Here is a 25,547-nt window from a genome sequence, read left to right on the forward strand (position 1 = left end):
GTCATTGTGAATGCCAGCAGTAATCTTGAATTACTTGTTTCATGGCAGACGAAAGGGCAGGCATTACTGATTCACCCTGAATTCTGCAGCTCATGAAATACTGCAGGACCAACCATGTTGTGTTCCTAATGCTCATAACCAGAATGTTCAGCAGCTCAACTCCATGTTGTCAAGCAGAGTTGACAGACACACAGGTTACAAAGGCTGCTGAAAAACATCACAAAACAAGGCTGGAAGTCCATGGAAAGACGGGATGGAAAGGACTGCATCATGGGATGGAAAGGACTGCATCATGGGATGGAGAGCAAGTCCCATGACACACCATTATCTGTTACCAGAGCTCCTAATAGAAAAGGGCGACAAGTTTCCCTTTGGGATAGTTACCCTTGATGCAACACTCTGTCAATGCAAGAGCAATGACCGTGGTTGCTCTCCGCCTACACAAGGATCATTGTGTGGATGTGCTCTACTGATGTTACTAACGTGACTTATGATTGTTGGCAAAACTTAGCACAGACTCCATGAGTTACACAAGTTACACTGACCCTATCAGTGGGACAGCTTCACAGAATCATTATTCTAAAATTTTGCAGCTATTACTAAATGCTTTGATAGTATCCAATAGGTCTAATTCTGTTAAACATCCATTCACTTAAGTGGCAATAGGTTCAGGTCTTTAACCTATAGCATCTACAAAAAGCCAATTTGTATTGCTTCAAAATTAATTCATTAGCTTGTAGACATGCCTTACATGTTTATTTCCCATCTGCAAACTTAATTTAGGTCAATGCAAGGCCAAACAAACAAAACAAAAATTGCTGAAGTTTCTGAACTAGCCTATCTCTTCTGTCCATACTCTTTTTGCATGCATTTACAGCAGACGCTAGTTGTGATGGGCTGAGGTTGTGTGCATATATAATCTGTGTATAGCATGCATCTGAGCTTTGTTAAATTTTTATGAAGTGCTGTTTTGTCATTTTAGAGGTGTCCCTAGTACAGAGCTTCACCTAGAGACTGATGTGCCTTCAGTGTAGAAGATGTTGATTTGTAATATTTACCTGGAGACTGACACACATAATGCAGTTCATGCTTCATCAGTTCTATGATATGAATAAGTGTGACACAGAACACTCTTATTAGCTTGCCCGTCTGTTCACTTGAAATATTAGTCAGACAAGTTAAGTAGTAAGGTACATTAGTAGTGAGGTATAAGAAACTGAAAACATCAGGTAACGTAGTCTTTAGAGAAAAAAAATCATAAAGAGAAAAAAACCCAAACTCTTTAGAGTTAGAAAGTGTTGAGTGACTACATAGTATATTGTTTACAACTATGCTGTACGTGACCACATAATTTTGTTAGTGTGTAAAGTAGGTCCTGTAGATGTGTATAATCTCTTACTTTTCCTATTGTTTTGCTTATTGAGGTCATACAAACACATTTTTATTTTCTTCTCAAAGGAACACATGGACTGATTTTGAGTGGAGAAGATATTTCTTCCATTGAAGATATTCGCAAATGGACTATTGATGATGTATACAATTTTATTATTAGCCTTCCAGGTTGTTCAGATTATGCACAGGTGATCATACGGATTCATCATACTTATATTTTTAGATGTTTAAAGATACATGCTATGGGTTTAAAGTTCAGCTAACTCATTTTATCTATTGAAATTAAATAATTATTTATTATCTTATTTGCATTAGAGTAGTATCTTGAGACTCCACTATACTAGGCAGTGTATAACCATGCAATAAAAGATAGCATACAATGGAGGTTAATGCTCCGTCTGTGGTTGTATGCTGCAATACAATGTGTTCTATCATGGTGTAATACAAGAATGTGTATAGCAAAACAACTGTAAGAAAAGTGTTTTAAACCCCCACACTCTGCCAGGATAGCACTTGCATAACTCTCAAACAGGCAGAAGCAATTATATATTCTTGTGAGGTTAAGCAGTGTTTTAAGTAATAGTGAAATTACTTCACTCAAATTTATGAAATATCTTAAGCAGTGTAAACAGGAGGCTGAAAATTACATATTCATGAATAATGAATTAGACATTAGCCTCCCTTTATTTGATCACTTATTAAATTAATACAACTAAATAATGTTGCAACATTATCCAGCAAGAATTCAGTGAGTGCACAAGTCAATGTGCTGGAGGCACAGATGATTATGGCTACATCCATCTGCTCTCAGATTAATATAAAGTTGAATTACTAACATTTTATTGTTTCCTGTCTTTAGTGTCTGGATATCAGGATTAAAATTAGGGATATTAAAATTTGTAACCGATGAAAATTGTAGAGGTTACATGGTAACATGCGTGGTGGCAGCCAGCTCCCCAGCAGCTTTTAAGCTGGCTCGTGGTGCATGCTGGCTGCTGCCCTGCACTTCTGCCTCTGTGTCAGAGGCAGAAGCACAGAGTGGCAGGCAGTTCCCAGGAACTGAACCAGAACTCACATGTAGCTGTGTGGCAGCTGAGATAACAGATAAGCTTATGCTTATCAGTTACCCATTTACAAGGCTACACTCTTAGGGTATGTCTACACTAGCCACCCTAGTTCAAACTAGGGTGGCTAATGTAGTCATTTCAACTTGCAAATGAAGCCCGGGATTATTGCAGGAGAAGTAATGGTAGTTCAAATTAGGAGCTTTAATTCAAACTACCTAGCCCGTGCCACGTGTAGGAGGTTTGAACTACCAGGCATTTAAAAATGGCGGCTCCCAGGAACATGCAAATAAAGCCCCGGATATTTTAATCCTGGGCTTCATTTGCAAGTTCAAATGACTACATTAGCCACCCTAGTTCAAACTAGGGTGGCAGTGTAGACATACTCTTACATCCCTAATTAAAATAGAAGATATAAATGGGTCTGTTTTTAACAAGCCATTATGTGTATTTTATTGTTTGATAAGGTATTTAAAGATCATGCTATTGATGGAGAAACCCTGCCACTTCTCACAGAAGAACATCTTTTGGACACAATGGGATTAAAACTTGGACCAGCACTAAAAATTCGATCTCAGGTATTGAAATGCTACATGAAATGGGAATTAAATATTTGTGTTGAATGGGAAAGTGACAAATTTTATTTACTTTCTTTGAAGTTATATAATGCTCTTATTCATAAAACATCTGAAATAGTATTGTGACAGGGTGCATTAACTAGTCTTAGGATAAGAAGCAATGCGTTTAAATTGCAGCTAGAGAGGTTTAGATTAGGGATGTTAATGACTAGTCGACTATCTGATAAGCAAATGCTCATCAGATAGTCAACGGGATAGTCGACTAGTCACTTCTCCCTACCCCTCAGACAGAGGCAGCAAGGAGGGGGGAACCCGGGCTCCATGTGGTGCTGCTACTTTGAAACGGCTGCAGCGTTTCAAAGGGGGTAGTGCTGCACAGCTGACCCCGGGCTCCGTGCAGCATTTCCCCTTTGAAATGCCGTGGTGCAGAGCCCAGAATCAGCTGTGCAGCACTGCCCTTTTGAAACGCTGCGGCAGCATTTCAAAGGGACAGCACCACTCTACCGACTAATTGAATAGTCGATACAAAAATGCATCGACTACTCGATTAGTCAATTATATGATACTTAACATCCTTAGTTTAGGTTGGATGGACATTAGGAAAAACTTCCTAACCTTCAGGGTGGTTAAATACTGGAATAAATTGTCTTAGGGAAGTTGTGGAATCCCCATCACTGGAGATATTTAAGAGCAGGTTAGATAGACATGTAAGAGCAGGTTAGATAGACATCTATCAGGGATGATCTAGATGGTACTTGGTCTTGCTGTGAGGGCAGGGGACTGGACTTGATGACCTCTAGAGGTCCCTCCTAGTTCTAGCATTCTATGATTCAGTGGACAGCACATGAACTTCAATTCAGCTTCTCTTTGCTTTTCATGAGTCCCCAGGGGAAGAACTATGAACAGCTGCTTGAGACAAAATGAAAGAAGAGAATATGTATGGGAAGGATGGGATCTAGTCAGGGTCATTGAATTGGGTTGAAATTCAAAATGAGAAAGATTTGATCAATTAGCCAATCTCTCCTACATTTCCCTCCCTCCATTGACCAATGGAGGATTGTTCTCTACTGTATATTCTCCAATGCTTTGACTTGTCCCATTAAAAATAACCCAAGTGATGAAGCTTCCATCACTTTCCTTGGGACACTATTCCAGTTTTACAGATGGGTTTTCCTGCCCCCTGGTTACAAATTTTCTGTTCTTAATTTCTTCCACTGACTTCAAATTTGTTCGCATTTCAATTTGTCTCCTCTGTCTTTCTCTTAATCCACATTACTTTTTCTCTTCTTAACCCTTGTATCTCTCATTCTCCTCGTATTAAAGCTATTTCTCTCTTTTCTCAATCATTTGTCTTATTTACTAACAGCCTGATATTATACATGCTAAAGAGCACCACCTACTGGAAAAGGAGTAAGCTGTCTAGATTCAACAGGGTGCTTGCTCCTGCAGATTGTTCTGAGAACAGCCAATCAATTTAGCAAAAGCTGGGCATAGATGAAATGGAGAGGCAAGACATTGGAGGTCATTTCTGAACTTTTGCTAACCAATCTTAGATTTGGCCCTATGATATGGCTAGAAGCCACACAACTTGAAGGCTCTGAGGCCACGTCCCTATCAATCCTGCGGATAATCTGGACCTAGATTCAGATTTAAGATTTTGTTGAACAATTAGTTAAAATGATATTATTTGGCGTAATTACAGTAATGATTTATGTCTTTAAAGGTGTCTCGAAGGCTGGGCAACATGTTCTACATGATGAATATTCCTCTGTCCATGCCCCTTCCTTCTGCTACAGGCAAAACATCAGATCAACCCTCTGACATGGGCTCTCCTATGCACTGCAATAGCATTGCTGATACACTGGGCAGTCCCGGCTCCCAGGACCCAGAAACTTCAAAAACAGTGGAGCAGACTGTTTCAGAAAACAGAGATAATCCATGTGACACAGCTGGAGCCCAGCTTGACTTTCAGATCAACTTTCAGAAGAGCTGAGCTGAGTCCAGCAAATACAATGTTTTCATTAGTATGATAGAACCCGTATGTTACAAATGGTTTCAGGGGACTTTCATGAAACCAGGGATGGTAAAAAAAAAACCCCTCCAAATGCAGAAGGATTTAGTAAGGTTTTTTAAAAACATTTTTTTAAAAAGTGTAGATACATATCAGTGCAATTAATTTCAAGTGCAATTCATACAACTGAATATTAATGCAATTAAAGCCAAAATTTAAATAAAAACTCCAAAATCATCATTCAAAACTGTTAGGGATTCAAACAATACTGTCTTAGATCTTTGTCTACAATAACCCCCTTCATTGATCTATTCTACGTGACTTCAGCCAACACATAGTAACATACTTACTGCTGTGTCTTGTGTGCGGTAAGGTTGATGGGCGCTGCTCTCCCGTTGATGCTAGCTACTCTTCTCATCCTGGTAGAGAATCGGTGTCAACAAGAGAGTGCTTGGAGATTGATCTATCACATCTAAGCAGACGTGATATATCGACAGCTGGTGGATCGATCACTGCTGCGTTGACCTGCAGTATAGTGGAGACAAGCCCTTAGAGTTTGATCCTACAGGCTGCTGAGTACTGAGGAACTAGGTGTGTGAGGGAAAGGGACAGCACTGAACAATTGACATTTCTTAGTGATTTCTGTTGAGAACCCAATTCTGCTTCCACAGAAGTCAATGGAAAAATTCATATGGAATTTAATGGGAGTAGACAGAGCTGTCCCTTTGTAACTATGCAAAATATACAGCTGAGTAGGGTACCTGAAAATTTGGGGTGCCACTGCAAGTTAATGTTCCCCAATTCACCTCTTTCATCGCTGTTCTGTGGCTCTGTTTCCTCTGGAAAGGATTAGTTTACTTGAGAGAAAAAGCTTGCCAGAACTAGCAGAACATTGAACCTATGAAATAAGCCCTTCAAGTGGTAATGAAATAATTTAACAGGCATTTGACAAAACCAGGTATATGCTATCAGTTTCTGAATTTACTATTTTAGTCTACAGGACCTTAGTTCAAAATCTGCTTTAAAATAATTCATTAGTGTTTTGCTGAAAATTATAAAAATCACATCACTACAAAAACATCATTCCACCACCCCAGGCGGCTATTGGGCATAGAGGCACTAGTTTAATACTACTTTGTAGGGCCTCATAAGTCCTAAGGATGGCCCTAGGAGTATATGGGATCACTTTCAAATCACAGAGAAATTTGCTTATTACTCTGCAATTTGAGTAAATCTCAATGATTTTCCTAGACTGAGCACTTGCGTGTAGTGGAAAAGTGGATTCAGAGCTTGGGCAGAGCAAACTGGTTAAATTCTGGACATTAAAATGATGCATGCAACTGCCATATCCATACGCCCATTGCTTCCCTGGAGTGCTACTTTGCCTGACTGCATCTCTCAGCTGAGATTAGGAGAAAATGAGAGCAGAGGCTGTCATGAAGACCAACCACAAAAGAAATGTTTCCCAGTTCTTGCAGTTGGCTGGCTGAATTCTTCAGTCATAACTAATGATGGACTCAGAATTCCTGCTGGTCTACTGACCTGCAGCAACACCCAGTCCTCATGTCTTAATTTACCTTATTAGACCATTTATTAAAAAGCACCATGCTCATCAGCATACCAGTTGAGTATAACACATGTCACTTATTTTAAAACCAAATTTACCTTTGTTCTATTTGGCATCCCACAAGGATCATGAATTGAAGGTTTTAGAAAGGGATGACTCTTCAGAGCATTTTGGGATGTTTCCTACATTAATTATTTTGTGCATTCTTCACTATAGGTTTTTAATTACACACTTTGTCCCACATTCAGGTCATGGCAAGTGAGAGGTATGGTGGCTCTGCAATGCTCTCTTCCAGTTTCATTTACATTCCTGCAGGACTGAGCTCTCATGCCAGGAAACACACAAATATTTTGGATGAAATTAAATTTTGTAAATTGAGGGTTGATAAATTAGAGGTTCTACTGTATGTCATGAACAGTCTCCTCCCTCAGTCTAGTTGATGCGGCCTTGAGTAATTAAACAAAAAGAAAATTAATGCTTAGGACAGTAGGTGTCTAAGTATGTTTTTAGTTTACCATGACTATGACAGGGTGGAGGGGGAGGAGTAATTAAACATTTTAAATTATGGGTATCTATTCATTTGTTTTACTTTTAGGGAAAAGAATATGTAATGTGTTTGGTACATAGGTGACACATTTGTGCACCAGATAATGTGTGACATGACGCTAACAGCAACTAAATGAAGATGCTTATCTTACTGTATTGTACTATTCATACTGTATAGCCTTCAGAAGTGTTCTCTCTCTGAAACAATGAAGTTGTGGGCTAATAAGAGTAGGGTCCTGATTCTGCTTTCAACATGAGTTTTGTCATTGACTTCTAATGGATTCAATACTGACATATTTGTGTATTTCTCTACATAATATAACTAAGGTTTCTGACTTTAGGGCTAAATAAAAAAATCCCTCAAACTCTACCATGTGTCTTATATATAGCAGAATACCCCCAAATCTGACATTTTTACTATATTTAAAACTATAGTGCGGAAGAACCCTAAAGGCCTCTCATTCTCACTGGGGCCCCAAACCTAATCCTTTTGAAGTCAATGAGAATCTCTCTATTGACTTTGGGTTTTGGATCAGGTGTTTGGAGCTCATCCCTGGAAGTACAGGGCTACAAAAGGAAACAATCTTTAATATAATAAAAAAATCCAAGTTTTTTAATTGAGATTTAAAAAAAAAAAAAAAAACCTCTTATTATTTACTCCTAAAATATGAGTTTAAAATGCCCTAAAAATAAAAAACCTATAATCAGAAAAAGAACCCCTGAAACTGGAAAGCCTAAGTATAACTCCATAAGATTCTCTAGAAAAACAAAGACAAAAAAATATAAGTATTAAACTTAGAATGGCAATTCATTTGCTGTTCAATTTTTCTCAAATAACTTTAGCAATTATTGATCTCTACCCTTTTCATTAACTTCTGTGTTTTTCAGGAAAATTTGGGGGATGGGGTTGTGAAAAAAAACATCAAAATTTACTTTTAAAATGTTTGGATAAGAGACAACTGTCAACTTAAAAAAAAAAAATCACATTCTTCCTGAAACATTTACCTAGATAGTAATACCTATGATTACTAAAAATGAAACGCTTAAAGTAAAAAATTATTCCTTACTCAGTTGTGCTCTTGACAGCTGTTTATTCATCGTAAGTTTCACTGTAGTCAACTTTCTATTTTTGTAGTGTTTCAACATAGCAACAGGGGAGACAACTTAAAAAAAATGCAGTTGTAAAACTACAAAAAACTGCTAAGGGTACTCAGGGACAGGTGTAATACTAAACTATTTACAGCTGATTTGTGGTTTTGTAAAATTGGTATTTTCAGCTGGCAGTATCCCTTTATACTTAACAAAATAATGAATGCAATGCTCTTCCAATTGCTTCCCTTCCTTCTTATTGTATAGGACATTCAGTTTGTGAGTTAATTTTAGGTTGCAAATCTTTCAAACTTGTACTTTCATGAAATCCTTAATGTTTTTCTTTTTATATGAAAAGAGTGTATGCAGTCCCCATGAAATTCCTCCCCACGCTGGTGCGTAGTGGTTTTCTATTCTCTAGTCAATTGGACACAAAATGTTGCTGCAAAGCTTCAAAAGGTTAAGGTGACAACTCTTTGCAGCTGAGCACAAGCACCTTTGTAGCACCAATTCACTGGTCTACAATTTTTTAGAAGTCGCCTGCTTCAGAGATAAAATGTGCTATTTATTATGTACAGTAAAACTCCGATGGTCTGGCATCTGATGGTCCAGCACCATCAGGAACCAGGAAGTGCTCAGGGCAGCCGGACCATTAGAGCTGCTCTGCCCCCAGGTTCCCCGATTCAGCCACTGCTAAAACTGACCAGCGGCTGAATTGGGAAAGCCAGGGGCAGAGCAGCTGGAGTGCTGCCGGGTAGGTCCTGTAGCGCTGCCCCTTGGGGTGGGGGACCAACACGGCAGCACCCCAGCTATCCCCGATTTAGCCACGGCTGAAACTGACCAGAGGCTGACTCCAGGAAGCCCGAGGCAGAGCTGGTCCTCAGGAGCAGCTGACTTGGGTACACCTGGGACAGAGCAGCTGGGATGCTGTCGGGTTGGTCCCCGCAGCGCCGAGGTGCGGCGCTGTGGGGACCAACCTGGCAGCGCCCCAGCTGCTCTGTCCCAGGCGTCCCGATTCAGCTGCTATTGAAACTGACCAGCGACTGATTCCAGGAAGCCAGGGCAGAGCAGCTCTGACTCGGGCTTCCTGGAGTCAACCGTTGATCAATATCAGCAGCGGCTGATTTGGGGACACCTGGAGCAGAGCAGCTGGGGTGCTGCTGGTTTGGTCCAGTAGCGCTGCCCCTCGGGGCTGCGGGACCAACCCAGCAGCACCCCAGCTGCTCTGCCCCAGGCGTCCCCAAGAGCAGCTGGGGTGCTTCCGGTTTGGTCTCGCTGCGCCAAGGGTCGGCGCTACCGGACCAACCCGGCAGCACTCCAGCTGCTCTGCCCCAGGCGTCCCCAATTCAGCCGCTGCTGGTCAGTTTCAGCAGCGGCTGAATCAGGGACACCTGGGGCAGAGCCGGACTATCAGAAGGGGGGGCTATGAGGGGTGTGGGGTGGCATATCTGGAACCCTGGCTTCCTGGAACCCTAACCCCTCATAACTCCCCCCTTCCGATAGTCTGGCATATCTGATAATTCGGCACCCCCTGGGTCCTAAAGGTGTCGGATTATCGGAAGTTTGCTGTATTTTGATGTGCTGAATTCAAATATGACAATTAAAACAACTGATTGGCTACTGTTTCCAAGATATTTAAGTTTTTACGTCTATGTATATTGTGTAGCTAGAGTTTTAATCATAAATTGTAAACCTAGGTCTTTTCATGAGTTTATGGTTGCTTTACATGATAACATTTCACCTGTCCTGTTTATGTAACAGTTTAAAAAAAGTCAGCAAAATGGTTATATAAATAAAATGTATTATGAAACAAAAGGCAAAAAACTAATATGTACATAGTTTAGTCTTAGTCAGTGTCTACTCGGTGCTTCTTGGCTTGTCTTGTATTCATTCAATGGAGCATCTCTTGTCACTGTCCAGCAATAGTCTGCAAGCATGGGCTCCATTTGCCCTGATAGCGTTTCTCCATTGTTGCAATGTCCTGGTGAAATCGCTCGCCATGCTCGTTGCTCACTGCTCCGCAGTTCAATGGAAAAAAAAAAAATCTAGATGAGAGTGCAAAAAATGTATCTTTAGTGACATGTTGCAACCAAGGCTTTTGTATGCCTTGAGGAGGTTTTCCACCAACAACCTGTAGTTGTCTGCCTTGTTGTTTCCGAGAAAATTTATTGCCACTAACTGGAAGGCTTTCCATGCCGTCTTTTCCTTGCCACGCAGTGCATGGTCAAATGCATCATCTCAAAGAAGTTCATGAATCTGAGGACCAACAAAGACACCTTCCTTTATCTTAGCTTCACTTAACCTTGGAAATTTTCCACGGAGGTACTTGAAAGCTGCTTGTGTTTTGTCCATGGCCTTGACAAAGTTCTTCATCAGACCCAGCTTGATGTGTAAGGGTGGTAACAAAATCTTCCTTGATTCCACAAGTGGTGGATGCTGAACACTTTTCCTCCCCAGCTCCAATGACTGTCGGAGTGGCCAATCTATCTTGATGTAGTGGGAATCTCTTGCACGACTATCCCATTCGCAGAGAAAACAGTAGTACTTGGTGTATCCAGTCTTCAGACCAAGCAAGAGAGCAACAACCTTCAAATCGCCACAAAGCTGCCACTGATGTTGGTCATAGTTTATGCAACTCAAAAGTTGTTTCATATTGTCATAGGTTTCCTTCATATGGACTGTATGACCAACTGGAACTGATGGCAAAACAGCGCCATTATGCAGCAAAACAGCTTTAAGACTCGTCTTTGATGAATCAATGAACCGTCTCCACTCATCTGGATCGTGAACGATGTTGAGGGCTGCCATCACACCATCGATGTTCTTGCAGGCTACAAGATCACCTTCCATGAAGAAGAATGAGACAAGATCCTTTTAACGGTCACGGAACATGGAAACCCTAACATCACTTGCCAGGAGATTCCACTGCTGTAGTCTGGAGCCCAACAGCTCTGCCTTACTCTTGGGTAGTTCCAAATCCCTGACAAGGTCATTCAGTTCACCTTGTGTTATTGAGGTGTGGTTCAGAGGAGGAGGATGGGAGAAAATGTGGGCCCTGTGACATTGATGGTTCAGGACCAGACTTTTCATCCTCTTCCTCGTCTGACTCAAGTGGGAATGATTCTGGTGCATCAGGAACCGGCAGTCCTTCTCCGTGGGGTACTGGGCGTATAGCTGATGGAACGTTTGGATAATGCACAGTCCACTTTTTCTTCTTTGACACACCTTTCCCAACTGGAGGCACCATGCAGAAGTAACAATTGCTGATATGATCTGTTGGCTCTCTCCAAATCATTGGCACTGCAAAAGGCATAGATTTCCTTTTCCTGTTCAACCACTGGCAAAGATTTGTTGCACAAGTGTTGCAGCATATGGGTGGGGCCCACCTCTTGTCCTGATCTCCAATTTTGCCGCCAAAGTAAAGGTGATAGGCTTTTTTTTAAACTATAGTGGTTATACTGCGCTTTTGTGATGCAAAAGTCACTTCACCACAAACATAGCAGAAGTTATCTGCACTGTTCACACAAGTACGAGGCATCTCTGCTCACTTAGGCTAAACAGAAATGTGTCCGTTTGCAAAAATCAAACACTGACAAATAAGAGAGCACGACACTGTATGATTTCTAGAGCTGATATAGGGCAATTTGTTCAGCAGAATGATGTAAGCTTTGTTATGATTGCATCATCCATGACTTCTAGGAATAACATGATGCAATTCATATCATGTATGACGCAATACCAGCTTCAGATTGCATCATACATTGTTTTGCCTAAAAAGCAAGCACTGTCCAAACCCAGTCATAGATTTATTCATAGATCCAGTCAAAGATGTATTTTAGACATTTCTGGTTTAAATTGAGATCCTTTCCCTTTAGAACTTACTTATCCTCCGCCATTCACAAGTCAAGGGTCATCTATACTGACCCAATAGCATATATTGAAAACTAGAGCCAATCAACAATTTTAAAGCATCATTTTCGTTCTCAGTGACCCAGAGTTAGTAAAATTTGACTACATTTATTTCAGAAGTATTTTGGCTGTAGAGCAGTGTTACCTATTAATGATAAGGATAGGAAGGAGCCTCATTTACTTTTAAAGAAACTAGAGAGAAAATGAAAATAGTAACATGCCCCAAAATTGGGATATTTCATATCTAGAATGAATTTTGGGTTTTAGTCCTATCTTTCTAAATGGACTCAATTCTGAACAACTCCAAAAGGTGGGGAAAATTGGGATCTGAATTTGCAACATGGACTGTGAAAAATGTGATCATTTTGCACATATGGATTCCTTCTCCCCATAAATGAGAAAAAGAATTATGTCTGAGAAGTTATGAATTACGTCTTCTATGTCTGAGAAGTTTCACTTAGAGTGGCCAAAATATAAGGAACATAGGTTTGCAAGGTAGCAATCAGCAGTGGAGTGAAGTAGAAAGAAGAATTCATATCAATAAACACATCCATTCTCTTCATACACAAGGAGTAACCTCCAATAGTGAATGTTCTCTTCCAAGATATCCCTACCAACTCCTGAGAAGAATGAAAAAAAATTTACAACACTACTAGACAGGGCCATATAGTCAGTTCTTGCTGTGGTTTTCCAATTATTCTTATATATAAACATTAGAAATCTAATTGATTCTCAATACCTGCACATTCATTCTTTCTATATTTTTAACAAACATTACATGCTACACCAGAGGTATAACTAGCAATCCTGAATATGTACCCTTTTTGGCCAAGCCTTGCTACTTACTGGTGTTCCAGTCCCCATGACACTCCTGTGTTCTTTTGTTTTGATGTGCCACTGAAAATCACAATGGAACACAGATAATGCACCTGAATATATGTGGTAGCACTGGAAATGTTTAATTTAACATCTCTGCCACATTTGGCAGCAGTTAAGCTGTTAATGAAGGGAAGCATGTGTTTTAAAAGAGATCTTATATGTGTTCAAATAATTTTACCTGGGTCTGCACTAGATGTGTAAGTTAGTAGGGGCACGGACTGTGATTTCTTGTTTTTGCAGAGCAAACCCCAAGATAAGGCTTATTACATAAAATGTAGTATTGGATATGTGGAAAATCAATCTGTGCTAGCATAACTGAATTAGAAACACTTCTGACAAGAAAAAAAAAATAGAACTTGGAAGGTCAATTAATATCAGTAATCTCTGATTCCATATTGCAGATTTTGATTATGCGGTCTATGTCCATATATTCCTAATAGATTATTCCTTTCTTAACAGTCCAAAGTAAGGTAAAAAAAAAAATCTCTAAAGGAAACTCAGTATGACCAGTGAGAAGAATTCCCACCTGACCCTAAAATCAGATAATTACTTTAATTCAGTGCATGAAAGAAAGAATAGCCAGTTAAAAACCATGTGCTACTGATATTTCAGGCCATTAGTGAACAAATAATTATCTATTTAAAAAAAAATACTAGAATTGTGGAGTCTTTTACAGGCTCACAGGATAGAGAATTCAAAATGTTAAGTTCTTTGAATGTGGAGGAGAAAATAGCATCCAAACTTTTTAAACCTAAATTTGTTTTCTGGGCTGTCACATAGGGTATGTCTAGACTACATGCCTCTGCCGACAGAAGCATGTAAAATAGGCTACCCGACATAGTCAATGAAGTGGGGATTTAAATATCCCTGGCTTCATTAAAATAAAAATGGCCGCCACGCTGTGCCGGCTCAGTCGATCCTTGGCACAGCGTGCGAGTCAAGACGCGGATCGGTCAACAGGGGAAGCTTTTGTTGACTGCTCCTGTAAACCTCGTTCCACGAGGTATAAGGGAGTGGTCGACAAAGGTTTCCCCTGTTGACTGATCCGCATTTTGACTCATGCGCTGTGCCAACGATCAGCTGAACAGGCACAGGGCGGTGGTCATTTTTATTTTAATGAAGCCAAGGATATTTAAATCCCTGCTTCGCTGACTATGTCGGGTAGCCTATTTTACATGCCTCTGTCGACAGAGACATGTAGTTTAGACATAAGCAACTGCAAGAGAATGTGGGTAATTCAAACAAATCCTTACCTAATTTATTTAAGTCTCCTTTAAGCTCTGTGTTAGGGATGTAAGCAACTAGTCAATTATCTGATTATCCGATAAGTTTTTGCTTATCGACTAGTCCCTTGACTAGTCGCTTCCCCCACTGCCTCTATCAGAGGCAGCTAGGGGTGGGAGCAGAAGCCAGTGCTGAAGAGAGGTGGCTTAAAAGCTGGTCCCCCCCAGAATGGTCTCTGTGGGGGGCAGGCCAGACAGGAGGTAGCAGTGACTGGGAGTGAGTTGGGAATCAGCTGATTCCCGCCTTGTGCTCTGTCCCAGATGCCTCTGCTTTTTAAGTATATGTCTAGACTGCATCCCTCTGTCGGCAGAGGGATGCAGGTTAGGCAGGTCAACATTGCAAATGAAGTGGGGATTTAAATATCCCATGCTTGATTTGCATAAAAAAGGGCTGCTGTTTTTACCGACTCAGCACTTTGTCGGCAAAAAGCGGCAGTCTAGAGGGGGATCTGTCGAGAAAGAAAGCCTTTTTGGACAGATCCTGTAAACCTCCTTGCAGGAGGTATAAGGGATCTGTCGAAGAAGACTTTCTCTCTCGACAGATCCCCCTCTAGACAGCCACTTTTTGCTGACAAAGTGCTGAGTCGGCAAAAACAGCAGCCCTTTTTTATGCAAATTAAGCGTAGGATATTTAAATCCCCGCTTCATTTGCAATGTCGACCTGCCTAATCTGCATCCCTCTGCAGACAGAGGGATGCAGTCTAGACATATCCTAAATGTATTAAGAGGCTACTGGCTCTTAATATATTTAAAAATCAGAAGCGTAGTGGGGGGGATCTGGCGCGAGCCAGGACAGCTGATTCCCGGCTCGTGCCTGGTTGCCTCGCTGTGTGCCAGCCTTTTTACATTTAAGGTTGGCGAGCAGCAGGAGATGGGGCAAGCCAGGAATCAGCTGACAGTTCATGCATGATCCCCCTGCTGAGATCCAACCTTTTAAATGTATTAAGAACCACAGGTTCTTAATACATTTAAGACACTGGTGTGCAATGGGGAGACCTGGCATGAGCCAAAAATCAGCTGTCCCAGCTCACACTAGGTTCCCCCCCACTGTGCTTAATATAACTGTTCCATCTGCAGGTCCCCCCCCCCCCCCCAGCAGGCTCTTAATACATTTAAAAATCAGAAGTGCAGCTGGGGGGGGGGGGGGGAGGGAGACCTGGTGCGAGCCAGGACAACTGATTCCCGACTCGTACTGGGTCACCCACTCTGCGCTTAATACAACTGTCCCAGCTGTGCTGGGTCCCCTCTGGCAAGTCTCTTAATACATTTAAAAGGCAGGATTAGTTCCCAGGGCCAGGAGCTAATCCAATTGCGGCTTCCTACTTATCAGCTAATTGATCTCCATGGACCAAACTGATTGACTAGTGAATTAGTTGATTAAACTAAATTTAACATCCCTACTCTGTATTATCCCCATAAGTGTCTCTGCAAATTCTATACATTTGTGCTTTCCATTTCAAACTGTTGACACACCTATGACCTTACACAACTTTTATCAGTTGAGTAACTCTCCTTAGAAACGTCTCCAGAATTTGAGCATTCCCACAAATGTTTTACAGAAGGTTATCCAAAACTGGGCACAGTACTTCCTTCAGATACTGTACTATACTATAGTTTTTCTTGTTTTGTTTGTAATACTGCTACTGGTGCAGCTCAGAAACTGATTAGCTCAGGAACTGATCTATAAGAGGCAGCAAGAGGGAGAAAACAGGTTCCCCCCAGCAATGTCTCTGCAGTGCTGCCTTGCAGGATAGGAGAGGTCCCCCCATGGACAGGGGCTGCTGCCACCAAGCAGCCCCTGTTAGTGATAGCCCAGGCTGGCCATGTGCAGGGACTGTTCTGGCAGCAGCCTGCAGCAGCCTCTGTTTGCGGCGGACAGGGCTGGACGCAAACAGGGATTGCTGCCAGAACAGCCCTTGCCCGAGGCCAGCAGCAGCACCTCTGCATTTTAAATGTAGCTTGGTACAGAGCAGTCCTGTTGACTAATGGTATAGTCGATACAAATTGCATCAACTACATGATTAGCCAGTTAACCACAATTTAACATCCTCAGGACTGACGAGTCTTCTTGCTGCAGTTAAGTATCTTCCTATATGGTTGACTTGAATCCCTATCAGCATAGGCAACTGGTGTCTAAGGCAAGAGGAGACAGTTCCCACAAATCTCTCTCTGCCAAGCACACAGGATCTTGCTGCTCCCCATCTCTGCCTCCTGTCCAGGGTGAAACCAGTCAAAGATCAGTTGCAGAGAGCAAAGCCCAGAACTAGGAGCAGAAGTCCATGCACAGGGTTACAGTGTCACCCAAATTTGGTCTGGTTATAATTTCAACATGCCAGCATGGAAGGGGCTCTGTCCTTGCACCATTGATCTCTGGTTATTGCCTCCCCACTAGCAGTAACCTGTCCTGTTCACAATCACTCCCCATTGGCGATGTGCCTCTCCCCACCCCACACTGGGCTTCTAAACAATCAGTAAATGGGAAGGCACTAACTGGAACTAGATGGAATAGGGAAGAGTTTGACTCAGAATTTAGCTCAGCTCTACTTTCTCATCAATACAATGAGGCAATAGCAACAGCAGCTACAATAAAATAACTGAAGCACCCCCTCAGTCATCCTCTTCAATCTGGGTTTGTAACCTCCACCCCCTCACTTTAAGCACTGTGCTGGTGCTCAGATTTTGCTGGGCCTGAGTGCTAACTGGAATAGGCCATGGCCCTCCTGTGGCTATCCCCCTGCTTTGATACAACCCCAAGAACAGTCATCTATGCCTGTCAGTATATTTCATCATACAGGTTGCTTTGTGAGTCTTAAAACCAAAATGCCTCACTTCATATATGCACACATTAAAATCCATCAATCATTACTATTTAAAGCAGGGGTGGGGAACCTAAGAACCAGATGTAGCCCCTGGCTTGCCTGGATTTGGCACCAAAAGCTCAGGGCTCCCCCCAACATTGGGGAGCCTGTGCTGGCACTCCAGACTCCCCACCACTCGCCATCATTCCCCAAGGGGATTTCAAAATCTACCAGATGGTCCTCCCCTAGGCTCTGATATGCCAGAGAATATGGGGAGTGTCTTTTTCCTTCTCAGTTGAGGGCCGCATCAATGAGGGTTTTTTCTTGTTTTCTTCTCACTTGTGTGTGGACCCTGACTGACTTTTCAGTGGGTCAATTGCCCCTGACCCAAAAAAGGTTCCCCACCCTTGGTTTAAAGCTCATGGAATATACTCCCAGTTTTACCATTGGCTGTATTTAAAATGTCATATATGGGATATTACTAGAGATGTGAACGTGTACTTAAGTACATGGTTAACAGATGAGCCTGGGCTCATCAATTAATCCTCTTGGTTACAGGCAGGCTCCCCCTGTCCTCCCTGCCTGTGTCAGAGGCAGTGGGGGGTAGGAGCTGGTGTATGCGGAAAGCCCAATTTCGAACCAGCTCCTATCCAGCCAACTGCCCCTGCCCACGCTGCTGCCTCTGTATTTGTATCAGAAGTAGCAGGGCAGGGGGGCAGACAAGAGTTGGTATGCGCAGGGAGCCAGCTTTTATACCTGCTCCCTGCACGTACCAGCTCCCGCAGAGTCACCTGCCCTCCCATGCTGCTGCCTCTCATACAGGGGATTGGGGGGGGGGGGAAGGGAGGAGCATGGAGAGGAGACATGGGAGGTGGTGTTCATGGACAGCTAGCTTAAAACATCCTTAGATATTACTTCCAATGTCTAGTACCTATTTACTTGTTTTTATATGTAAAATGTGCCCAGCACATTGTCTCCAAGTACAAACATAAAAATAAATGTATACACAATCTGTTGACCAATATAAACAAAGAAGAATAAATTCCCACCTCCACATTATGAGCCATTCACATCCCTCAAAACCAGGTCCTGTGATAAAGCCTGTGAAAATAGATCATAAAATTATCAACAAATCCTGATTCTGTTAGACTAGGAGAAATAAACATACTAGAAACAAAGTCTCTGACTCTGGCTTCAAGATATTTGCAGCTAAGGAGGTACCCAGATCACTTCAACATTCTAAATTACACCTCAGTTAGGCAAATTCCAAACAGACCATACAGAGTTTTATTGATCATTGTCAAGAACCTGAATTTCAATTGGAAGCAAAATCAGTCTGGAAAACTGATGTTAAGTTCTCCTTGCAGGTGGTCATCTTCTTTCTGTACCTCTTGTAGCTTCTACGTTGTTTTTGAAGGTATTGCCCTTCTGCAGTGCATTTCAAAAATTAATGTTGGAGGTAGGGATGTGAAAGATTAACTGATTAACAGATAAACATCACCCTTGATTGGTGATGCTTACCGGTTCTGGTTAACTGGTGGGGGCTGAAGCAGCTTCCTACCTACTATGGGTGGGAGGGGACCTGCTCTAGCTATGTGGGACCTTCCACAAACAGAGGCTACTCCAGCATTTGAAGCAGCCTCTGTCCACAGTGGGCCCAGGCACCCTGCAGACAGGGGCTACTCCAAGTGAGTTGAAGCAGCCCCTGTCTGCAATGGGGGACTACCCTGGGCCCATCCTTTAATCAGTTAACCAATTAAACAATTGGTTTAACTGGTTAACCAATTAAGTGGAATTTGACATCCCTAGTTGGAGGAATGGATAACAGCAGCAAGACCCACACAACTGAAATGGTTTCAGTTTCCTAGCCAGACTTGGATGAAAAAAAAAGCACTTTAGGCTGTAGACAACACCTTAGAATTCTTGGGCAAAGTGGGATCCAAAAGTTTCCTCTATCCAAACTGCAAACCTCACTGACAAAGTGTGGTCAGTCTTCCACAATCCGGAGGCAGGCATCAACTATCTTACCTTCTGCTAGATGTTGGTCTCTATCCCACCAGCTTTAACAACTTGTCTGGCCTGAATAGTAATCACCCAGCTCACTCACTCACTCCTCTGCCCACATTCAATTCTGGCCAGGCACTGGGAAAGCAACATACTATTCCAAATATGCTCAATAAAAATCAGATATAGAGCTGTGTGTCACCTGAACACTAATGGCAATATAGCCCAAAATTTCTCACTCCAATGACCTCACAAACTCTACGTATTAACTAGAGCAGTGACAGGACAGTACTGGAATAGTGGAATCCAAATGAGAGAGCTTTTAGACATCATGAACAATTCTATAATCCCTCAGTATCTAAGAATAAAACCTTCCCATCTATCCTAACCAGGAATTCCAGGTATGTCAACTAGGGATGTTAAATATTAATTGAATAATTGAGTAACAGCATGAATTCTTATTGGTTACTCAGTACTGGCACAGGAGGTATGCTGGCAGCACTGATATGATCTGTAAAACAATGTCTCTCCATTATCTGGTTCCACCAGGATAGGCAATTGTAGGCAATGAAACTTCTTGATTCTTGGTATGCATTCCTATCCCTATTTGGATCATCCCCTGGAGTTCCATAGTCCCTTCATTCTACTTTGGGATGGCTCTACCATCTACCCTTCAGTTCAAGGTTGTGGCCATAACATTTCCTCTATTTTGTTGGCCTTTAGTTCATCCCTATTTGTTGCATAGCTAAATTAATCTAAGTTTGCATTCTTCCATGCAGACTTTCCAAGTGTTGCTCCAATACCATGAATTTCCCTACTATGTGGTTTCAACTTTAAAACAATTAGTTGATTAACATGTTATGTAGAGGCTCACTGCCTACTTTTTTAGACTGCAAAATCAGAAGTGTGAGTGCTATAGGGGTGTCTCCCAATACCAGCATTGATATGCTTGATATTTCTAAAGTTTTAAAGCACGTGTGATTGGAAGAAAACCAAAAATGAAAAAAAAATATGGATAAAGCAACAACAAAAGCAACAAAACTAATCTCCTTTTTTCTTTCACAGGGCACTGTTAAAACTTAGGCTCCAATCCCACAGTTAGACTCCCCCATAGCATGCCCCTGTATACATGTGGAGCTACATTAATTTCCAAGGGGTCTGCACTGTGGGATCTGTTTGATGAATAAGGGCCTCAAGAGAGACTTTATTATTATTATCATGTGAGCCATGTGACATCCCATTTCCTCATTTGGGATAACCAGCCATTGTTGAAGTAAATATGCATCCTAGCCATGAACAATGCAGTTTGAAAAGGAGGCAATTTCACTATCAGGGCACAAGGGTCAAAGACAAACTCATTGTTAGTATTTCATGTGTTTGTTTATAACTCACTAAGTAACTGTAAGTTAAATGTATCAAATAATTCTGAGATCTGAAAATGGAGTGGAAAAAATTATATATGAAGCTTTTTCATGAAAGGTCAGTATGTAAACTGAATTAAGAAACTCGGCTGTTCTTTATTTAAACTCCAAATGTGATAACGACTCAGTTAACAAATCTGCTTTTTTAGCAGCAGAGAAGTGCTACTTCACATGCACAACAGAGAGTTTTAGCACAGGTTATAGTCTGCTGTTCCAAAGAGTGAGAGATTTCTTCTTAAAGAGTTGCGTGTGGGGGGAAAGAGGGGACTGTATTAATAGTTATTTAACCTGAGTAGCCAAAGTGTAGTAGCAGAAAGCTTCTCATAAGATAGATTTAAGTATTACATCACATGCCACTTGTCATTATTCTACATGTCAAGTCATGTTTCCACATGTCAATGTCCTGTTAGTAGTTGCGCATTCCACTACTTGTGCCAAGTAAAATGTTGCCATCCTTGGCCATTGAGGAGACGGGAAAAATCTCTTCCACAATAAAGTTAAATTTCGGCCTGTTGTTTTGTCACATCAACAGCTAACACATTAAATAAATATTAAAAGGCCAAAGTCAACCTAAACACCTCCTCCCCCTGCACACTTCTGTCTATCTTACCCACTCTTTTTAGAAGAAACAGGTATCTTAAATAGACTAAAACTTGATTTCCCAAAATTTTAAGTTTATTTTGTGTCTAGTCCCATCTACAGTCAGTTTAACTTGTAATTATAAAGTCACAGAAGTGGGCAGAATAATTCAAGGGCAAATATGGTATTTGAAACTATTTTAAACTTGTTTTTGCATCCTAGTTTTCGATTGAATGCATAACTGTAATATGCACATGAATACAAACTGAGACAAGGAAGAGAGGTTCCAGATTAGCAGGAATAACCAGGCACAAAGTTTGGTGTGGCTTGAATATTTTGGTACAGAACTAAACACACTTTGTATGGCCTATTAATAAAAGCATGTGATGAAACAATCTCAGATAAAAAGGTATTTGAGATTATATCTACACCTATTGCTTAAACTACAGGGAAGGATCTGACTAACTTAAAGGTTCAAAGCCTTTATCACTTGCTAACATATCAACAGGCAACTACAAATGGAGGCATGATACATTAACTACCTTTGCTTTGATCTAATCGCTCATCTAGGAACCTGTAGTCAACTGTCCACTCTAAATTTATGTGCCTATAATCAAAAGAATGGGCCATTAATATAGATTTGAGGTACAGTTTCGAGACTAACATCTGTGGCCATATGCAGATATTTTTTGGTTTGTTTAACCTATTGGCATAAAATAGTGTACCTAGCAGAATGTACCTGGAGTGCTGCCACACTTCTGGTACATTGTGACATGCTTTGTATTGCTCAGGAATAAAACATCAGAACAGTGTGGCAGAGATGAAAAAAAAAAAGCACCTGAGTAAATATAAATTTAGCAGCTTAACTTTGGGCACCCAGTTCAAAAATTCTGACTAAAAAATTGTGTGTACACATTCTGGTAACTTGCAAAACAGGTTTCCTCTAAGCCAATGTGCAAAAATGCTCTCACAATTGTGCCCCTACCTTTGTGGGGCCATTTCCCCTAACTGTACTAAACCATGACAGCTGCATTCATGAGTGCGTGCGTGTATGTTGACACGGAGTCAAGAGCTGAAGCTCAGAAAAGAAAAATCTCAGGAGATTCTAGGCTGATCTTTTTAACACCCTATTATCCCTTGAACTGAGCCCAATAGACGAGAGCATTGCAGCCCTCAGCAGACTGACCCATTGTGTGGCACAGGCAAAGAACAGGAGGCACCAAGGTGCCCCAAACGGTGGCGACCCATGATTGTGGCTCCTGGGGATCATTCTTGGGACAGAGGGGAGAGACAAGAGGCTCGGGCATAGAGCCTCACGTGAATGGTTACCACGTGCTAACTATTGTGGGCACCACACCTGCCCCTCACGCAGGGTGAGGAGGAAGCACTGGGAGTCTCACTCCGACTCGAGCCCGGCCCCGCCAAAACTGCCACCCTTGCCAGGCGCGAGCCTCCAAGTACCAGCGAGCTCCGCCCCGCTTACATAACGGCTCCCGCAGCCTCTCGCGAGACTGCCGCCCCTCTCGCCTCCGCCCCCACGTCACCGGCAGACTAGACGGGGACAACATGGCCGAGCGGAGGAGACACAGGAAGCGGATCCAGGTAGTGCAGCTTCCCCCAGCGACTCGCTGCCTTCTCCTGCCCCATCCCGGCTCCCGCTCGAGCGGCTGGCCAGGCTCCTCACCTCCGACGCTTGGAGGCCTCTCGCCCACCCGCTGGGCTCCCGGCGACGCTCCCTCAACCCTTGTCTCCCTCCCGCGGGGCCCTGGTCCTAGAGTGCCCCCCCTCCTCCCTGGAGCCCCCCCGCAGAGCCCAGCCCGCCTGGCACCCCTGTATCGCTCTCCCGTGCGACGATAAGCGACCCCTATTGTGCTATATCACCCCCGCCCTGGCTGTGCGCGCCCCCCTTTCTGCCCGTGCACGCTGACGTACCCACGCACACCTGTGCACCCCCAGTGCGCCACACCTGTCGCGAAAGCCCCGCTGTGCGCTGTCCCTTGAATTAAGGAGATTCACAATTTTTTTTTTCTTTTGGCAACCGGAGAGGTTTCCACCAGTATTTTAAAAAGAACTGGATTTCTCATACCTTGTTGCAGCTTATAGACCTATTGAGTTGTAAACAAAAGAATTTCTTCATAATATGGATTTCAATGTTTGATTATCTTTCTTAGAGAGACAAGGCAGGTGAGGTAATATCTGTTATTGTACCAAGGAGAGAAGCTTCTGTGAAATGTAGTTAAATGATTACTTTTATGGATGATGGATATTTTTTTCCAGTATTGTGAATCACCTCTTCTCTACCTCAAAAATTCTATAGACTTTAGGTATATATTAAATGGCTTATTTAGGCAAGTACTAACCCAAAGTGGGAAGGAGCTTTTTTTTTTCTAGCAAATATTCAAGTGGAGGAATAAAGTATTTAATACAGCTAGAGCAGTAAAAGTATCTGTAGTTCATGTTTCTAAAACATAGTGTGGTATCCACAAAGGAACTTAGGTTCTTCAGTCCCAGTTTTGGGCTCCACAAAACTCCCACTAAATGCTGTAGACTGATTTGGCAGCTAAATTTCAGGGTAATAGTTCTCCTTTGTACCTATGTTTGTGCACACTCGAGTGTGCACAGCAGCCATTCTTCAGGTGTTGGGACACCATCTCTTGTTTAAAGCCCAAAGTGATTCATAAACCTGCAAAAGATAGGCATTTGGTTGCCTATCTGAGATGCATGGCCCAAACTGGTAGATGGTTTCTGACTCTGCCTATCAGATCCCAGTCAGTATCTGGCCAGAGGAGAAAGTGGTGGAGTTGGTGCCCTCCTTATAGCTTTAGGTCCATGATTAAAGCAGTCAATGGGATGTAGGAAAACCCAATTCAATTCCTCCCCTCTAGCAGAGGGAGATTTGGACAGGGGTATCCCACATCTCTCAGGAGAGTGTCCTAGTCACTGATGTGGGGCTACCTCAGTTTCCCCAGCTAAAGCTGGTTCACTGTGTATAAATAACAAGTGAGCAAAGCAAAGGGACTGAATCTAGGGTTTCCCTCCTCCCAGGTAGATGCCTTAACCACTGTACTACAGTGATTGGTCCAGAGACAGGGAGAAACAAGGGCTAATGATGTATCCACAGTAGAACAGGCATGGAGTGAAAGTTTGAGATTTGATATGTCCTTTAAGAAATGTAGCAGCTGTCAGTCTTCTTTTTCCAAAATGATTTTAATGTAATGCAGACATCCCATTTCAGACTTCTCATATAGTTAAAATAAATTGAAATCTTGTGCAGTAGCACAGGGGAAACCTTGGACACACAGGCTACGTCTACACTGGCCCTTTTTCTGGAAGGGGCATGTAAATTTCATGAGTCGTAGTAGGGAAATGCGCGGGGGATTTAAATATCCCCCGCGGCATTTAAATAAAAATGTCCGCCGCTTTTTTCCGGCTTTTAAAAAAGCCGGAAAAGAGCGTCTACACTGGCCCCGATCCTCTGGAAAAAGCGCCCTTTTCCGGAGGCTCTTATTCCTACTTCAAAGGAATTCTTATTCCTACTTCTGGGGTTCCCCGGCCCTGTGCATGTGGCGACGGCTGCTCCTGGGGTTCCCCGGCCCTGTGCATGTGGCGACAGCTGCTCCTGGGGTTCCCATCCCCCTCATGGCGGCAGCTGCTTTTAGGGCTATTTACCTTGGGTCACTGACCCTGCAGACTGCCACCAACCAGACCAACTCTGCTCCCAGCCCCTCTCAACCTCTGGGGCTGGAGCTCTCTGGTCTAGCAACATCTGTGATCTTGCCAGACCAGGCATGTTGCCAGATCAGATAGTCCCAGACGAGAGAGGTTCAACGTAAAGTATCAGTTACTGAATTATTTATTTTTATATAACAAACAAAATGGATTAAATACTGCCCACGAAAACACTCACCAATAACAATTTAAATATGACATTTAATGTCTGGTGTAATAACTTAACACTTCAATCCTGCAAACACTCATACTTAAAGCATTTAAGAAGTTCTCTTGAATTTAACAGGGCTATTCACTTGCTTAAAGTTAAGAATGTATCTAAGAGTTGGCAAGACCAATGCTTACCTTAGTAACACATCTATGTAGATAAACATATGTTGCTTTCTTAATAGTTTCTCATATATCAAACATAATGTAGTAGATGAGTCCACAAAGAGAGTTCTGTTTAACATGCATTGTTCTCAATTGGCTAAAATGAGTCAATGGAGGTTGTTTTTCTTAACTTCTTGGCATAGTTCAAAATGAATTACCACTTTTTAAAGTAATGTACTGCAGGCTGCCTCTCTTAAGATAGAAACATTTACTATTATAAATGTATATCAGATTTTCTAGAACCAGGAATGAATCCATGAAGCAATGTAGGCTCCCGACTTCTATTGTAATCAGTGGAAGCTAGAAGCCTTCATCAAAATTAGGAG

General features: G+C 42.2%; 3 protein-coding genes across 23 annotated transcripts in view; 2 read left to right on the top strand and 1 right to left on the bottom strand.

Moving 5' to 3' along the window:
• SAMD7 (sterile alpha motif domain containing 7) overlaps positions 1-5,027 on the top strand; it is a 45,148-nt gene extending 40,121 nt beyond the window's left edge. For both annotated transcript variants that reach the window (XM_075937921.1, XM_075937922.1), the window contains exons 7-9: positions 1,459-1,580; positions 2,924-3,034; positions 4,758-5,027. In XM_075937921.1, the coding sequence (XP_075794036.1) occupies positions 1,459-1,580; positions 2,924-3,034; positions 4,758-5,027 (503 nt within the window). The remainder of the gene's footprint in view (positions 1-1,458; positions 1,581-2,923; positions 3,035-4,757) is intronic.
• Positions 1-25,547, bottom strand: part of LRRC31 (leucine rich repeat containing 31) — a 185,007-nt gene that overhangs the window by 101,702 nt on the left and 57,758 nt on the right. For 10 of the 20 annotated variants that reach the window (XM_075937913.1, XM_025184519.2, XM_075937914.1 and 7 more), the window contains 2 exons: positions 18,166-18,217; positions 5,396-5,570 (listed from right to left, as the gene is read on the bottom strand). The gene's annotated coding sequence lies outside the window, so the exon portion shown is untranslated. Of the gene's footprint in view, positions 1-5,395; positions 5,571-13,002; positions 13,054-18,165; positions 18,218-19,144; positions 19,481-21,662; positions 21,728-22,477; positions 22,615-25,547 lie in introns of those variants that run through there. The other 10 variants (XM_075937908.1, XM_075937910.1, XM_075937902.1 and 7 more) reach the window with 10 other exon arrangements.
• Positions 22,595-25,547, top strand: part of SEC62 (SEC62 preprotein translocation factor) — a 36,155-nt gene continuing 33,202 nt past the window's right edge. The window contains exon 1 of the mRNA XM_006122867.4: positions 22,595-22,722. Within this exon, the coding sequence (XP_006122929.2) occupies positions 22,687-22,722 (36 nt within the window). The 5' untranslated portion in view covers positions 22,595-22,686. The remainder of the gene's footprint in view (positions 22,723-25,547) is intronic.

This window comes from Pelodiscus sinensis, chromosome 10 (genome assembly GCF_049634645.1).
Source record: "Pelodiscus sinensis isolate JC-2024 chromosome 10, ASM4963464v1, whole genome shotgun sequence".
In the NCBI taxonomy this organism is placed as follows: Eukaryota; Metazoa; Chordata; order Testudines; family Trionychidae; genus Pelodiscus; species Pelodiscus sinensis.